The sequence below is a fragment of the Octopus bimaculoides genome, chromosome 1 (assembly GCF_046866305.1).
Source record: "Octopus bimaculoides isolate indiv1 chromosome 1, ASM4686630v1, whole genome shotgun sequence".
Lineage (NCBI taxonomy): Eukaryota > Metazoa > Mollusca > Cephalopoda > Octopoda > Octopodidae > Octopus > Octopus bimaculoides.
The window spans coordinates 36,390,678-36,409,606 of NC_142928.1; the positions used below are offsets into that span (position 1 = coordinate 36,390,678).

Below are 18,929 nucleotides of genomic sequence, written 5' to 3' on the forward strand. Positions count from 1 at the left end.
AAATGTAATTAAAGATAAAAGATAATATAACAATATACTGAAAAAGTGAAACAAAAACAAAAGAAAAACAAATAAGATATCTAAAAACAACCAAAAATGGCAATAAAATCATTAATTAGTTCATAAATATAAGTAAATGTGCTTGTATTCTTGTAAATGTCTCAATTGAAATGAAACTTCACTTCAATATCTATTTTGAGGCAATGTGTAAAAAGAGTAATATTCAATTTTTGCGAATAAAATTTACTTTTCTTTATCATGAATATGGATGGATTATTTAAACTTAAAATATGATATTTTAAAGACAAATCTACTTATTCTAATTGTAATAAACCGTAATGTGGTGGACTGGTACTTCTAGTTTTTGTAGCCTTAAGTGGAAGTGAGACGATCTCTCTCTACATAAGAGTACTGCTTATGTTACAAATAGGTTTTCCTATAGCAAAAGTTGAACTCAGCCCCACAAGCTAATGAGTCACTCATTATATCAACATTGCTGCCTGACTTAGTGAGCTGTTTCTATCATATGGTATGTATTTACAAAGTGGACTAGGCCATGTGGGACTTACGTATCCTGGTATGCAACATAATACCGAGGACAGGACAAGATACAAAGTTGCAACCTCAAGTCTAATCATCATCTACCACTCTTCTAGTCTTGCTCTCCATTTCTATCATTGTATCTACTACTAGTTCTAAGTTTCTTTATATTAAGAACTTTCCATCATAGCATCCAATTACAGTTTTTCTCTAATACTTTAAGATGTAAGTTTTTTACCATAACCTTGGTTTGAGTAAAACCTGGTGAGTGAAATTTGGTAGGCAAAGTGTGTGGAACTCCATCAGTGGTAAATTTCCCATTTTTGGTTGGTAGGCTTAATCTATTTCTCATTTTAACACCCATTTTCATTGGGTATCTTTAGTGAATTCCACTTTGATTCAAGCATTTGAGCAGGTCCCAAATCTGAAGATAATTTCTTCTTTTCCTCACACCCATCTTAGAGGCCATGGAAAGAGTCATAGGTGTTGGCCTTCCTGAAATGAATAAGTCTTAAAAAAAGTTTCTAAAATGTACCTTGTATCAATGCCACTCAAAGATTGATACCAAACTCTAGTGAGAAGAATGTGGTAGATAGAAACTTTGAAATAACTCATCAGAGGGTTCATTTCTATTCTTGGGTGGTAGCTGGACTTAATTTGTTGTCCACTTTAACACCATCATCTGACCTTTGAGTGCGTTTCATAGTACCTGCTCTGTTACTGTTCCAGACCAGATCTCTGGTCTGAGAACAACCTCTTACTACCAAACCCTATGAAGAGAACCATAGGCTCCACTTTCCTTCCTCTAACTATGCAAAAAAAAAAAAAAAGAAAATAAACTTCCATATCTTTCTTTTTGCTAAAATAATTTCCTTTCTTTCTATCTTTACATAATGAAATAAAGTAATAAAATTAATAAAACCTCAGTCAGTTCATACGAATAGTACAAGTTAAAAGAGTATAAACAAATATTAAGGCCGTTATAGTTCAATATGAGCATTAAGGACTCTATTGTTGAAATGAAAAATAAAATTGAATAATTGCATAAAGATCACATAATATACTTCATTCCATCAAACTCAAATTTGCTCCACTAGCAAAAATTAATATTGACTTTTGTCAAGATGATTCTCTCTCTTGAAATGATAAAGAAGAACCAATGAACTAACATTCTGAAGAAAATATATATAAAAATAAAACACAGTTCTTAGATTCATATGAGTTGAAATTTATTCAGATGTAGACCACAGTATAATTACAGTTGAAAAAAATCTTCAGTCTAGTATATAGTGCTTAAGGGGATTTCCATCTTTTCCTGTTGTTGAGCTGGAAGAGTAGAAAGAAAACTACTCTAGATAGTGAAGAACAACTGCTTCTTCAGAGTCAGCATCAATTTCTATTCTTTTGTTGTAAATAAATTCACAACCCTCCAATCATGTCATTGTCCTGATGCTGCTGCTAATCTTGCAAATATGGACATGAAAGGTTGTGTCACTGCTCATTACAGTCCTCATGTATTGAACTGATTCTGAAAATGCAGTCTTTTAATTCTGTGTCTTGACTGATATGTGTGTGTGTGTGTGTGTGTACGTGCACGCAAGTGTGTGTGTGTATGTGTGTGTTAATTCCTTATGCATGTAAATCTTATTTCATTCTGATTAGCTTTTCTTGGTTGGAATAAGAAGACATAAAAATAACTTTGATATACACCCTGACAGATGACAAAAATAACATTAGTATTAGATTACAAGTTGCCGTATTTACCAATTTCTTGGAAAAAATTAACTTGTATCTATCCAATACAATGTTTAGAAATAGATACAAAAAAAAATGTTTAAAAAAACAAAAGAATTAAATGAATAACAGTTAATAATAGCCATGAATGTTAGAAATAAATACAAAAGAATTAGAAATACTATTTTAGGTTTTTATGAATTCAAAAAAAAAAAAAAGTATAGACCCTTCAAGATATTTTAGTCAGAGTAAAAGCTTTTTTTGAATGATCCTAATTTGGTATTTCAAGCCGAAACTGTCAAGGATGATTTTGATGATAAAGAACTGTTCTAAAATGGTAATGGTAACAGCTCCACAGTGAATAAAATGATTTAGTTTCTAACGACCAAAGAAGAACTACAACAATAAAAAAGGGAGAAAAATGTATAGTCTGAGAGGTATATAACAGAATTCTATCTCTGAATTGGTATATTTCAATGGCAGAATGCCAAGGAGCATTATATCTCAATTATGTATTCACCAAAACTGAAGATGCTTCCTCTTACTAACGTTGGATTATACAAAGGTAATTCTATTGGTGTGAGTCATCTTCACTTTTACTTATTTTCTTTCTACATTTAAATGTCTGTCAATGGTATAAAGGAAATGGCTAAAAGAAATCTCATACATACATCTATGAAAAGCAAAAGCACTGAAGAATTGCATTGTCACTTGAATCCATTTGCTAAAGATTTAATAGGAACAAAATAAAGAAAATCGATGTGGTAAATGGATTTGGGGAGTAATTTTATAAACAGAGCTAAACGATAGTTGATAAGATGAAGAACAATTTACTGTAGTATGCAAATATTTTGAAAAGCAAACAGTAAAAAGTTTATTGGAAATTTGAGAATTTTTTGAAATTCTAAAAGAAAGAGTGAAAGAAATAATTTTCAGAAGAAAGTGCAGGCATGACAGTGTGGTTGAGAAATTCATTTTCTAGCTAAGTTTTGGGTTCAGTTCACTGTGTGTCACCTTGGGCAAGTATGTATATATATATATATATATATATATATATATATATATATATATATATATATTCATATATATATGTACACATGTATGTGTGTGTCTGTGTGCATGTTTGTGTGAGCTCATATTTGCTCATCTGTTTGTTATTTGATAGACTGGGGAATTATTATCTTGCATGGAAACAGGAGAGATTTCTGACAGAAAGGGCATATAGCTGTAGAAAAGTTTTCCCCAACATACTCTCATTTGAGCCATGCAAGTATGGGAAAGTAGATTTTTAAAAGATGATAAGGCTGATAATGAATTGTGGGTCAGATTTTTGCATTGGTTAGTGATATGATGAGAAAAAGCCTTAGATTCTGGATAAATGATTTACAAACTTTCCAACTTAGAGCAGTACTAACACATATGTATTTTCACTACCTTATACACTAATTTACTAGTGTCAGTCTATATAACTGAAAATACACTTTTATTTATCTTATTTTTTGCATATATTATCTTGCAATACGTCTGAACGTATCAGTGATGTTACTGGGGTCGTCAGATGTTTTGAGTCTTTCAACAAACAAACCTCTTCACTCAGGTGACCTGGTCAGGGTTGATTAACCCCAGCTTGTAAGCAGTTTGCACTGTCCCAGGGTTAACATCTGAACCACAGCTATCCCAAAGCAATCACTGCTGCTTCTTAGTATCTGTGATTCCCAACATATTGTAGGCTCTGTAGATGAACTGATTTTCCAGTGATTCGTGTAGTTTCTAAATTTCTGCATCTATTCAACTTATCCTTATATGGAAAAATGGATATAAAACTAATTTTAATTATTTATTTTCATTATGTCTATTACATGAACTGATTAGGTAATATATAGTATTGTCTGTAATGAATGGTATCTCATTAAGTTATGTATCTTACACTTTTTATTAATATTGATGTATTTAACGACTTAGATGATTATTTGATGCTATAGTTCTTGACAAATAAAGTATTTGATTTTTATCCTTGCTTCTCTAAATAACCTCTTATTGCATTCATTTATTGACTACTTACTCTCATTATATCAAATATTTTTTGAAGGTTAAACCTCACAAATCTCTCTTTACTTTCTAGCTTCCTAGAATACAATGTCATGATGTGATTAGAGAGGTAAGATTCAGGCCTTAATCAAGAATAGCAAGAAATGAAAATAATAACAGAAAATAAAACTAAACTACTAAATAAGAATCAAAAGCAATGTTCAAAACCATTAAGTTATTATCAGTAATGGCAAAGTAATTGTTTGTGATAGTTTAATGTCGCAACAGTCAATCATAGTATTCAGTTTATTATTGCCCTGACAAACTGAACTAACTACAACGGTAGCACTATTTTATTGCTTTTTACTATTGTCATCAGTTACCTGCTGTTAAATGGCCATTTCAGATCCTATTCTTATGATGCCTAGAAAGTAGTAACAATACATTTAATAGATAACACCATGCTTCGACTGTATTTAATATGTTCTCAATACATTTATTTCAATCTGTTAAGATGCTTTAAAAAGGAAAAGATAAGACATACATAAAATTCTTTGAAAAGTGTTGTCCACAGAAAGGTAGAATAAATAAATGAAATGACTAAAAACATATCTAGTAAGTGTAGAAGAAGGAAGGAAGGAAAAAATGAAGGGGAATAAAGAACAAGAAAAGATTTTACTTACGTCCTTCTCCTGAATAGCCGACAAATACAAAAGGAGGTTGCGGGGAATCTCCCATGGCATTAACTGCCCTTACTTTGATGTTATAAGGGGTGTAGACTTCATCAACATCTACTTGAAGCTCTCCTCTTTCAGAATCTTCAACGTCTTGGGAGTTCCAAAATGTACTTCCGCGTCTTTGCCAACTGACTCGGTATTTAAAATTTGGACCATGGTGATAGAAGCGAATCATTGTCTGTAAGAAAGAAAAATACAGATATTTAATCTTTATAGATTCACCTGTCAACCAATCAATTTACCTATATCCATTTGCTTGTCTATTATCATTGCTCTTTATCTATGAATGTTTAATGATCCATATTCATTAAAATAATAACTGAATTAGTATTATCATATTAAATGTAGCAGACATAAAATAAGCTAATTAGAAATTATTATGTGGTTAGGAAAAGTTGGAATTAGTGAATAATTAGTCTCATTTTAATTATTCCGACAAATATGAGAGATAACTTGAAACATATTTTGGTTTTATTAGACCTCCTCAGTGAAGCATAAACTTCATTGTACTTGCAAAAGTAGGGATGAGTGAATCACAATATTGTATACAAATTGGTGTTAAAAATTAGCATATTCTAGAGAATATATTATTTAGAGACAGAATAATAGAAATATTGGTCAAATGCTAATATTGTCTTTTTTTCCCTGCATAATAATTTTTAATTAACATTTTAATGCACACTGCATTGAATTTGCTAACACTAACTTGACTTATTTATGAATAGATGGTGATTTTAAGTAATTTATTCATAAAAATAGGCCTGTTATGATCTACACAGATTCAACAGTAATGGAGCAGGCAAATTTGAATGGTTAAGAAATTTGATTCACAATCATGAAATCCTCAGTTCATTTCCGCTATATGGCATCATGGGAAAATGTCTTCTACCATTGCCTCTGGTTGATCCAAAGTCTTGTGAATGAAACTGAGTGAACAGAAACTGCGATGAAACCCATCAGGTGGATTGTACTCATAATTCAAAGCACTAGTTTGTCTACACAAATTGTGTCATGCCGATTCTGTCTGAAGAAGATGTTAAAGGAACATGTGACTGTCAAACCCATTTATGTTTAGCTATACATAATATTCAACATTTCTTCCTACACCTGAACAACAAATTTGTAAAGGACAAAGAGACTTCAATTATTCTTTTTAGAAATTAGATATATACAACATACTCAAATATTACTGATGATGCAGTTCTGATTCATTGTATAAAGTAGTGGTTTATTCTCCATTACACAATTTCTTGACTATAACCCAGTAAAGCCTGTACATATGACTTATGTCTGAATTATTCTCTAAGACGAATATGACTTGAAAGGATTTTCCTGAAATCAGTTGATGGCTAATGTAGCTGATATTAAATTTAGTGCTGAATAATAGTTATTTGAAATGTAATGTTAAGGAGTGACACCACCAGAGTGACATATTTTTAAGAAAGGCAGAGAACTTCCATCTCTTAAGTACTATTAAGATTTTCTTTTCTTTTGCTCTCTCCAGTTCAACAACAATAAACTTTAGTCTTCAAATGTCTTTCCAGTTAATCCCAGTTCTACTTAGATCAGTGAAATACTCTTGATAATCTGTATTCAACCACGTATAGAATGCTACATTCTAAGACATACACATCAAATGGTTATATGTATATTATAACACCCACTCCTCAGTTTGGAACTCCTTGTCTGAGTACGTCCATCACCCATTCACTCCCATCTACGTAGGAAGGAAAATGTAAACTACACAAATCTAATCTAATCTTTCTTTATCTCTCAGAGCACCTATAATTAACTATGTTCTGATAACAACAAGGGAAAGGAAATAATATTGTGGTAGAAATAGTATATTATTGATAATTCACAAACTGTTGTTGTATTGTGATATTTCAAAAGAGCAGTAGGAACTTAATTTATTTTATGTAAAATATTTCCCCTGAAATTCCTTGAATCATGTTAAAAGTTGCTGGAGATTTTGATAAGAAATTAGTTATCTCTGACAACTATAGATTACATTATAATAAAACACGTATAAAATATAGATTTTTCATTCTCTCTCCTTGAAAATTTTATATAAACATTGTGAGATATCTTTTCATAGTCAAAGTATGCCTAATTTGGTTCAAATACAATTTTTCTTTCTTACTGAAAACTGTGTTTTTAATATACATGTATACACACATTCATGCATAAATTATATAATATAATCATTTATCATATTTAAATTTAGTGTGTGCATGTGTGTTAAATGTATGTGTGTGTGTGTGTAGTACACACACGCACACATGCATACTCTGACTATAGTTTTCAACGAAAAACCTGTATCTGTGCCAAGTTATGTATGCTTTGCCTGTCTATATATGTATATATATATATATATATATATATATATATATATATATATATATATATATATATATATATATATATATATATCATCATCATCATTTAACGTCTGTTTCCATGCTGGACGGTTTGACTGGGGTCTGGGAAGCCAGGAGGCTGCATCTGATCTGGCAGTGTTTCTACAGCTGGATGCATTTCCTAACGCCAACCACTCTGAGTGTGTGTGTGTGTGTGTGTGTGTAATAAATTTGGATAAGTTTGTATGCTATAGAAAGAAATGGTATATGAAACTTTAGAATTGAGCCTTTGAGAGAAGTATAGAATTTATCCTTTTGTTTCAGTTCATGATTTATCTGTGAGGAACAGCATTGTCAATTCGTGTGCAAATGATATTTCTTAAATATTTTTTGCTACCTTTTTATCACCAAGTATGAATATTATTTTTCTATGTAGCATGCATTGCAATGTACAGACACATCTGTTTGTGTAAGCACATAATATATATTATGTGTCCTTATTTTTTCCTGTCCTTTTTTGTATTGTCTAACTGTTCAAATGTTTTGTTGTCGCCTGTAATGTTCTTGTTCCATTTTTTGTTTTGTCTTTTTATACATACATATAGTGGTCTAGTACACTTTGGTCATCTGTATGTAACTACATATATACATATCTAAATTCTGTATGACTCTTTTACTTTTTCCTTTAGCCCCCTTCACACTTTCTTCGTTCCTTCCACTTTTCTTTTTCTTGCTCCCATCCTCTCTTACATTTCTTGGCCTTCCCTTCATTCTCATCACTTTCCCTCCTTCTTTACCTCACTCTGTCTCTTTCCTTTTTTCTCTCTTTCTTGTCTCTCTCTAATTCTTCAATCTCTCTTCCCCTACCTCTCTCCTCTCCTTCCATTTAACCAGTGCTCGGCTAAGCCTGACCGTTCGACTACCATCTGTATAGCATCTCTTATATTCCTTCCCATGACTTCCACCTTCTATGTTCCTGCTGTAAGGCTTCACTTCCACACACACCAGCTTAATTTAATTCATCCTTAATTGAAAGACACCAGTTGTTAATGTCCTGTTGTTTGTATTTTTAATTGTGTACCATTTCTTCATATTTTTTCTTCCTTCTTTTTGTATACATTCGCTTGTGTTTTTTCCAAAGAATCTAGTGCGCTTAGCTTAGATTTTCTTGGGGCTGGCCAGATTAGAGCAGTCTTGAGAGTAACTGGGCGAAACTTCAAAGACGATCTGGCACTCGACTGAAGATTGAAAGCTCCGAATGATCCGTCCTTGATTTTTCTTGTCATTTTTTGTATCGTCTAACTGTCCAAATGTTTTGTAGTCGCCTGTTATGTTCTTGTTCCATTTTTGTTTTGTTTATATATATATATATATATATATATATATATATATATTTATAAATAATACAGAATGAGACAAGAATGCAAAACATCCAGACAGTTAGGTGATACAAGAAAGGGACAAAACATCCAGATAGACGATACAAAGATATATATATATATATATATATATATATATATATATATATGTATATATGTATCATGATAGATCACTGACCACTACATTAAAATTTTTTTCTCCTTGTTTTTCTCCTTGTTTTTCTCCTTATTTCTTTCTGTTGAAGAGCGTAGCTCGAAACGTTAAAGACTTTCTCTATTCCCGAAGCATTAAACTAATACACCCTTTTGTTGTTTACACCACCTGTCCTCGTCTGTTGTTGTTTTTTTCGTAAATTCTCCCATATATATATATAATGTAAACGTATGTATTTTCCAAATAAATTTATATATCTGTACCTGTATAAGGAAATGCATGTTTACTATCTAGTGAGGATATGCATAAAATTAACTTCACAAAAGTATATATGTATCTAGCTACTGCAGATAAAAAATGTATATAAGCAACAGAAATAATAATATGCTTTCTTATCTTCGGAGCCAATCCATAAAAACAAATTTCTTACTAAGTTTTAGATCAACTTAAACACAATATTTTGATACAAACCAATGAATTCTTTTTGTCTCTGACCTGTGTTTTTATACAAATTTAACCTCCCCGTCATCTCTTTATTTCCACCCACCCAATCAAACTATCCATAGAATTTTTTCTGCAGAAATATTTTTTATACCATGTTTATTTTCCAGCCAAATTGCACTATTCACAAGATGAACAAAAAATATGTGTAAGGTTTGGAAAATTAAAAGTATTTTACAGTATTTCTTTTATTCTTTTACTCATTTCAGTCATGTAACTGTGGCCGTGCTGGAGTACCACCTTTAGTCAAACAAATCAGCCCCAGGACTTATTCTTTGTAAGCCTATCAGTCTCTTTTGCTGAGCCGCTTGTCAAGCAATGGGTGGAACACACACACACAATGGGCTTCTTTCAGTTCCCGTCTATCAAATCCACTTAGAAGGCTTTGGTCAGTCTGAGGCTATAATAGAAGACACTTGCCCAAGGTGCTACACAGTGGGACTGAACCTGGAACCATGTGGTTGGGAAGTAAACTTCTTACCAAACAGCCATGCTGTGCCTAAGGAAACTAAGTTGAAACTTTGTAGTTATTGTCAAAATTTAATTGAAAAATAAAATATGTACAGTTGAATTTCCCTTTATTTCTAAGCCAATAACTTTCATGCTCAATTGCAAATTTATGCATATCTATTTTGTATGCTCAGCACATTATTTTGTATGCTTGCACATATATGATACTTTTCCAATTTATTACTTCTGATCTACAGGAAGTCTTTAATTATCTCAATGTGCTAATATTTTTCCCTATCAGCAAGGAAAAATAGCTGCATGTACATCATTAGACTTGGTCTCCTTCTAGTCACTATGGGAAAACTTAGAACTTGAAATGTCTATTAGTTAACTTGTCATTATTAAAATGCTAAGCATGGTTATCTCGCTCAGTAATCTGGTAGGTTGGAGATGTATGAGAGCTGAAATCCATGAGAGACTTTTAATACAATATAAGAACAGCATTTTGGTACTATAGACTGCCTATCAATGGACTGACAAATATTAAAAAAATGGTTACAACATTGTCACATAAGAAGGAAGAGCCAGATTTTGATCCTATCCAGTGCTGTTGATGATGCTGAATAAGTCTAGTGCACATTACTGTTGAACCGGTGGGTGACTGTTGACAATGTGGCAAATAATATGCAAATTAGTCATGGTTCTATCTACAAAATCATCTGCAACAAATTTGAACAAGGTTAAAATAATGAAAAAATCCATACCTACACCATAGTGACTACAGGAATGCTATATCTACTGATGCATATACACATAATTTTCTTACCAATAGGAAAAATTTATATGTGCATTGTGGACTGTTAATGATCCACACTGCTCTTATTTAGAGTAAACAGATAACAGAATGGCCAGGGTTTATATAATATAACAATGACAACTTAACTGATGTTTCGAATTTAAAACTGTGCCGTTGTGACTAGAAGGAGACCATGTCTAGTGATGCATTTACAAACAATTCTCCTGCTAACAGGAAAAAATTATAAGTGTATTGCAAATAATTAATGACTCATCATTAGTAATGTTTCATAGTCATACAACATCACATTTCTTTTTCATGTTTTTCATAAGAAAAGCAAAAGCACTTTGTTGTTAACAGAGGTAACTGTTCTCAATTTCTTTTGTTCTATTTGTAGACAAAACTTTTTCTACACTGTTACAAGATAAACTACTACAATGATATAACTAGTACTTCCATCACTATGTCCACCATATGGCAAGAAATTTATCAAGTTGTAATGAGCTTATATTTGGGAGAAAATGAAATAAATGAAATAGTAAACAAAATTTTAAAAGTTTGTTGATCACATTTTTTATTTTAATCTGAAAATTGTGACCTTTCTCCTATTCTGGTCAGTAATATTTTTTTTTCTCTTCCACTTTTCTCACTTTGCTGATATTATCAACATCTGGACTAAGGATAAAGCAATTATCTTAACAAATAACATTACTCATGTATTTACAGCATTTGTAAAGTTTGAAATAAGTTAGTTACAAATCATATTGATCTAGGTTGTTTGTCAAAGATTTACAGATGAAACTGACATGAAGCTAGATTCATGATAGATATGAGAAAATCGAAAAGTCTAACAGTTACTTTATTGGAACTTAGACAAAATCTATAATTAGATACACCTTAGGCCAAGTAATTCCAGGTAACACACTCAAGTCATTGGCAAATTGAGTATGTTGCTGAAAGTTGAAACTGGATTGCTTAATTTGTATGAATGAATTGGTAGATGCAGAGATGGAGCAGGGTCAGTTTAACACTCCAACCCTCCTTTAATTAGTTATCATGATAATAATTTATTATTTATTTAGTTTTGATATTTATAATATATCAAAAAAAAAAAAAAGAAGAAAAATAGAGAAATTAGAAACAAAATAACGAAACTGTTTACTCCATCTCTCTCTCTCTCTCTCTCTCTATCTCTCTCTCTCTCTATCTCTCTCTCTGTATATATATATATATATGTGTGTGTGTGTGTGTGTGTGTGTGTGTGTGTATGAGTGTGTGTGTGTATATATATATATATATATATATATATATATATATATATATATATATATATGAGACGAGGTGCTGACGCATGATCTTTAAATGTTGGGTCTCACAGAAGCAATGACAAGTGACCGAGACCTTTGGTGACATGCTGTGCTTGAGAGGACCTGTCAAACCAAGTGAAATCGTAGTCATGGCTGATGCCAGTGCCATCTGACTGGCACTCATGCCAGTGGCATGTAAAAGCCACCATTTGAACGATGGGTCTCATGGAGGTAGTGACAGGTGACCAAGGCCTTTGGTGATATACTGTGTTTGTGTAGATCTCTGCCAAGCCAAGTGAGATCATAGTCATGGCCGATGCTGGTGTCAGGTCAATGGCACCCATGCCAGTGGCATGTAAAATGCATCCACTTCAATCTTAGAGTGGTTGGCATTAGGAAGGGCATCCAGCTGTAGAAACCTTGCCAAATCAGATTGGAACCTGGTGCAGCTCCCCAGCTTATCAGTTTTCAGTCAAACTGTCCAACCCATGCAAGCATGGAAAGTGGATGTTAAACGATGACGATGATGATAATGATATGCATACATATTTGCATACATACATATATATATATATATATATATATATATATATATACATCCTATAATTTTGCTATTAATACAGGATGATTGGCAACTCCTTTAAACTTAAAAAAATGATAGTAAATAACATAAAATCAATATTCATATGATTTTTAACATGATACATTTCAATATTTTGACTTTTGATGTAACACATATGAATATGAAATAGCACTAATAAAGTAATAAAACTGAAAATTGTGCAGAGATTTCCTAATCAACTTATATAGAGGAATGAACTTCAATATTAAAACATAACAGACATTTAAATATGAAACAGTTAAGTAGGGAATCACCATCATTATCAGAACTTAGTATGATATGCATTGTCAATACCAACACCACCACTGCTACCAACACATCGCTGCCACTGCTACTTCTGCAGCAGCAGCAGCAGCAGCAGCAGCAGCAACAGCAGCACTATCTAGAGTTATTGAAAAGAAAAAAGTAAAGAAAAATGTCAGCTTCATACTTCTATTAACATGAAAAAATATCAGTATGATACTAGGGTGGGATTAAAAATAACTGAAATAAAAGCAACTACTGTCATCAAAGTTTCTATATTTCAGATATTTGAATTCTGTTGTGTTTTTTCTTTCTTTTCATTTCTTTTTATCATTTGCTTATGAAGAACAACACCAGCTCTATCTTGATCTATATTTAAGATATTAATCACATACATTTCTAAGTGAAACTCATTTGTGCATCGGCAACTTCTTACAAACTCTATTATAGATATTGTTAAACATACAATTTATGTTCCCTGATCTCCATCGTCTCACTCAATATCTTTCTGTCTCTCCTCTCTTATATACATATATGCATGAAAATATGTCAAAGGGATGACAAATTCTGTGTAGTTATTTAAAATATATCTTAATGCTAGCTTTCCAGTTGCTCTATTTGATACAATTTTGCAAGGAAATGAGTAGAGTTCCAATAGTGGTCTTTGGCGATGGTAATGGTGGTGGTAGTCGAAAGGTAGCAAAAAGCAGGCTGGTTTTTCTCCTCTAATCACTTCTCTGCAAGCAACATTCAATTACTTGAAAGAACAAAGGCTAAAAATTTCAAGCTAGATAAGTTTTGTCATAGCAACATGCTCATTAATGCAGTCTCAGCAGCGAAGTTGAGGTAAAGAAGATGATGGTAAATAGCAGTGCTGTCAAAGTCTGTTTGAAGTTGCACTTTTCTTCATTTTCTGTTTCATATATAAACTAGTACCAAAATGTAGGAGTTGGAGTGACCAGTTCCTTGTTATTAAGGAATGCTGTTTCATGGCAATAGATCCAAAAAGAAAAAGCAAAAAGCAAGAAAAATTACATATATATATATATAATGAAAAAATCCCCACCCCCAGTATACACACACACACACACACACACACACACACACACACACCCACATACATACATATATATTCCTTTAAGATAAATACAAAAAATGAAATCAGAAATTTTTAGTAAAGGAGAAATGAAAATGACAATCAGTGAGATGAAAAGTAAGGGAAAAATTATAATTTGTTTATACCCATAATCCTTTGATTCTATAAACTTATCATGCATGGATTAGGAGCCATCTAATTTGAAGGCAAAAATTTGATACTTTCCAAGTTTACAAAATAATGAGAAAGCAAGGCTATTGTTGATCTCTCTCTCTCTCTCACTCTCTTATTCTCTTTTGCTTTCTTTTCTTTCTTTCCTTATGTATGTCTTCCAAAATATTTTTTGTTTCTAATTGCTTTCCTTGTTCAGTAATTTGAAGTTCCCCCTATATTAAAAACAAACGTTCTTTAAAAACAGAGGGAGAAAAAAACAAAAAAAAACAAACGAGAAGAGGGAGATACAAATTCCTGACAAGACATTAACATTTGGCAGACACTTCCAATTTTACAAATAAACAAAGAATAAGTAGTGCTACAGTGGAAACTATAACATTGAATCCATTGTATTGTGCCAATTAAGCAAGATATGTTTGTCTGTTTCCCTCAATTATTGAACCATAAAATCTTTTTCTTTATAAAATTTTCTTTATCTAGACTGAAGCAAGGTTGTGTAGTTAAAAGTTTGCTTTCCAGGCACCTAATTCTGGGTTCAATCCCACTGCACACCACCTAAGGCAAGTGTCATCTACTCTAGTTTGAGTTGTCAAATACATTGTAAGCAAAACCTGATTGATGGTAACTGTGCAGAAGCCATCACACACACACACACACACACACACACACACACACACACACACACACGTATATATAAAGTATATATATATATATATATATATATATATGTGTGTATAGTAATAATATTAGGGAATAAAAACTTATTCCAACCTTACAGGTAAAGTTTGGAATAATATTACACTGAGTTCTATGTACAAGCACTGACTTTTATACTTTTACACATTATATTATTGTATTAATTTTTACTGTCCTATTTATACTTTATTTGATTTTTAGATTAATATTTTTATGATGAATGTTTCTTTATATGATATATTATATATTATTAAAATTATTAAAATTTTAGATTAAAATCCTAGATAAGTATTTATATGGTATATGCCTCACAGCATGGTTTTAGACGGGTTCTTTGTTGACTGAGTTGTAGAGTGGTGGTTTGTCTCTAAATTAGGTATATATATATATATATATATATATATATATATATATATATATATATATATTATATATGTATGTATATATATATTATATATGTATGTATATATAGGTATATGTACATATGTATGTATATATATATGCATGTATGTATATATATATATATATAATTGAAACAATTGTTGGATTTTCATGGTGTGATCTAACATAAAGATATGGTTTTCTTCATACATATCATTGATTGTTATATATATATATACACAAATATATATATATATATATATGTATATATATATATATATATATATATATATATATATATATATATATATATATATACACACACACACACACACATATGTATATATATTTGTGTGTGTATACATATGCATACATACACACACACAAATATATACATAACGACAACATCAACACTGGCGATACCAACAACGTCCTTAGGTCCAGAGCATGCCAGAGGTACACCAGGAGTGCAATTATAGCCATCTTCCAAGCTTGTAAATATATCGGATCAGCCAGCACATCTTTCAAACAACACTTCAGCAACCACCAGTCATCCTTCAAAGTCTCAGAAAGACATTTTGTCATGTCCCTGGCCAGCCACGTGTGGCAGCTCAAAGATCAAGGGACCTCATATGATATCAGATGGAAGGACATAGAACATTCAGGCCCCTATATTAGTGGGAGCAGCTGTTGCAAAATCTGCATCACAGAGAGAACCAAAATTCTTAAGGACTATGCAACCGATGCTGGTGTGTTTATGTCCCCGTCACCTAGTGGTTCAGCAAGAAAGACCAATAGAATAAGTACTAGGCTTATAAAGAATAAGTCCTGGGGTCGATTTGCTCAACTAAATGCAGTGCTCCAGCATGGCTGCAGTCAAATGACTGAAACAAATAAAAGAATAAAAGAATAAAAGAATTGAAATTAGCATTTCAGTTTTGAAGTTTTTCAAATGGTGGAATTAGCAGTTCACCACTTGAAAGTGATACCCAAGTATGGCTGCAATCTTATGACTGAAGTTAGTAAAGTGATAAATGAATGAAAGAATTGCATGCTATGAGTTTATGTTTGATTACAGACAACAAATTGGCAAGTTTAAACAATACCAACTATGTTGTACCATTGTCCAAAGCACATAGCTTTGCTTACTGCAATTTACCTATCTGAATAGTTGTATAATTTTATGAAATACTTTCATTTGCAAAAGCAAATGATCTATCAACTATCTCAGCCTGCTAAGAAAACAGCAACAACAAAAAAAAAAACAGCTATATATCACACCATTATATCTTTATGTATTAAAATAATGAAGGATGAGTCTGAAAGAGAATATACAGGATGGTCACAGATGGAATGCCTTTTAGCATATGACTGTTTGATAAATGCTGACATTGAGCTAAGCAATGACAATATTAATAACTGAGTCATCAATATGCAGATGTAGAAATTTGAAGAAAACAATTGTAACCATAGCATTATGAAAAGAAATTTAAAATAGTAACAATAAATAATACACCAAAGCTTTGTAATCAGAGATATCCATCAATAAGTAATTTGTTTTAGTGACTTCAAGAAAGAATTTACTGCAGCGTCTTTTTCTCTCAGCAAGTTCTTTTGTATATTATCATATACAAAAGAATTTAGTATTAAAAATATTTCACTGAAATGAACATTACTATGTACTTACTGGTATATTAAAGATTAAACTTTAATATATAATATATTTTTAGTTCATTCAATAGTTTTATGTCTGTTCTTCCATACTAGCATGGGTTGGGGGGATACTTATGTATTAAGGCATTGTTTTGCTGCTAGATGACCATCCTATTATTAACTATTATCTGTTTGTCAAGTAAAAGATTTTTTTCAGTACCATTTGTTTTTAAAAGTGTAGAGCTAGAAGATAATTAGTTGGCAGACAATACAAACGTAGGTATTTTTTACTCAATGCTTTCATGCTAAGATGCAAAATAGGCATGGCTGTATAGTAAGAAGCTTGCTTCCCAACTACATGATTCTGGGTAAATGTCTTCTGCTATAGCCTTAGGCCGACCAAAGCCCTGTGAGTAGATTTGGCAGACAAAAACTGAAAGGAACCTGTCGTGTGTGCGTGTGTGTTTGTGTGAGTGTCTGTCTGTCTGTTTTGTCCCACTATCACCACCACCACTACCGCTTGACAACCAGTGTTGGTGTGTTTATGTCTAAGCAATTCAGTAGAGATCGATAGAATAAGTACCAGGCTTTAAAATAATAAAAAATACTAGGGTTGATTCATTCAACTAAAATTCATCAAGGTGGTGCCCTGGCATGGCCCCAGTCTAATGATTGAAATAATTAATAGAATATGAAACACACACACACACATGAAAGGCTTCTGTACAGTTTTCATCTACCAATTTCACTCACAAACTACTGGTTAGCTTGAAACTATGATGGAAGACACTTGCTCAAGATGCCATGCAGTGGCATAAGATGGAACTCCCAATCATAAGGTTATGAAACAAATTCCATATCCATACATCTATGCTTGCACCTCAGTTTATTAAAGAATCTATAACTAAAGATAAAAGTGAAAATGACAGAGATATTGGTAGGGCTACATAATGTTGGTCTGTCAGATATTTAGAAGATTTTTAGCAGTGGAACTGAAGAATCTGAGGAAATTAGAAATGGTTTGCCTTAGCAAAAAGTAATATAAATTAGGGTACTGCCCAAATCGTCATATTTCTTCCTTTGATCTTCTTCTTCATGACATATTATCTAGTTTGCTCTTTGAAGAATTTTTAATATTCTGGGGGCCTCCATGTGGTTGCTGGATCTGCTAGAAATAGAAGTCAAATCTCCTTCAACTCACATTCTACCATCTTAAAAACATTAGAAGGCTACATTGAATAATGTAGCTTGAGGAGACATTATATCTAGAACATAATCATGATGGTTATGTCTGGAATGCCTTTGATCAGAGGTCTACTCAATCAGAACCAACTTGGAGATAAACAACAGTAACTTGTAACAACTGGATACATTTAAGCTTATCTCTTATTCTTATTATATTATTTAATATTTGATTTATCATTGCTGGTCTGGCTGGTTTCAGTGAATGGGTATATAAATTCCAAGAACTGAAAGTTGTCGGAGCAAGCATTTTGTGTGTTAAGTATTATGATATTAAGAGTAGTAGCTATTTCTCACTGAGATAAAAAGAATAATCTGTTGTGCTTGGTAACACAGTATGATGTCTGTGGTGTAATTCGAAAAGGTGACCATTATAAAATTAACAAAAAATTCAATGTTTTACCTTTAGTATTTCTTAATTTTGTAAATAAATTTATTGAAAGAGTTGATAATGTTCTTATTATCCTTTAACAAGTGATTAATTTATGAGAAGTGAAATCAAAGGACAAGTCAAGAAGTCAATGTAAAATCTATGAATCTAAGTCTTTTAAACTTAATTTCAATTCTTTAACAAAAGGTCTATGAAAATGTTCATAAACCTGAGTTGGTGAGTGTGTTATAAATGTATGTGTACATGTATGTGCATATGTATGCGTGTGTATAAGATATTTTGACTGTATCATAACTGATTGAGTCAGTAAGATGCATTCATGCATCCTTGTATGGAAATCATACTTTTGTCTATCTTTTATAAGAAGATTACAGACAGAATTAATAATTTGACCTCCCACTCTATGCCTGCAAAAGGCAGCTACTCATGTGTTCAGCCTTGCCAT

At 32.0% G+C, this 18,929-nt stretch overlaps 1 protein-coding gene across 1 annotated transcript in view; it reads right to left on the reverse strand.

Annotated features, from left to right (window-relative positions):
• Positions 1 to 18,929, reverse strand: part of LOC106878977 (neuroglian) — a 552,234-nt gene that overhangs the window by 121,077 nt on the left and 412,228 nt on the right. The window contains exon 5 of the mRNA XM_089354891.1: positions 4,986 to 5,217. Coding sequence (XP_089211017.1) covers positions 4,986 to 5,217 — 232 coding nt within the window. The remainder of the gene's footprint in view (positions 1 to 4,985; positions 5,218 to 18,929) is intronic.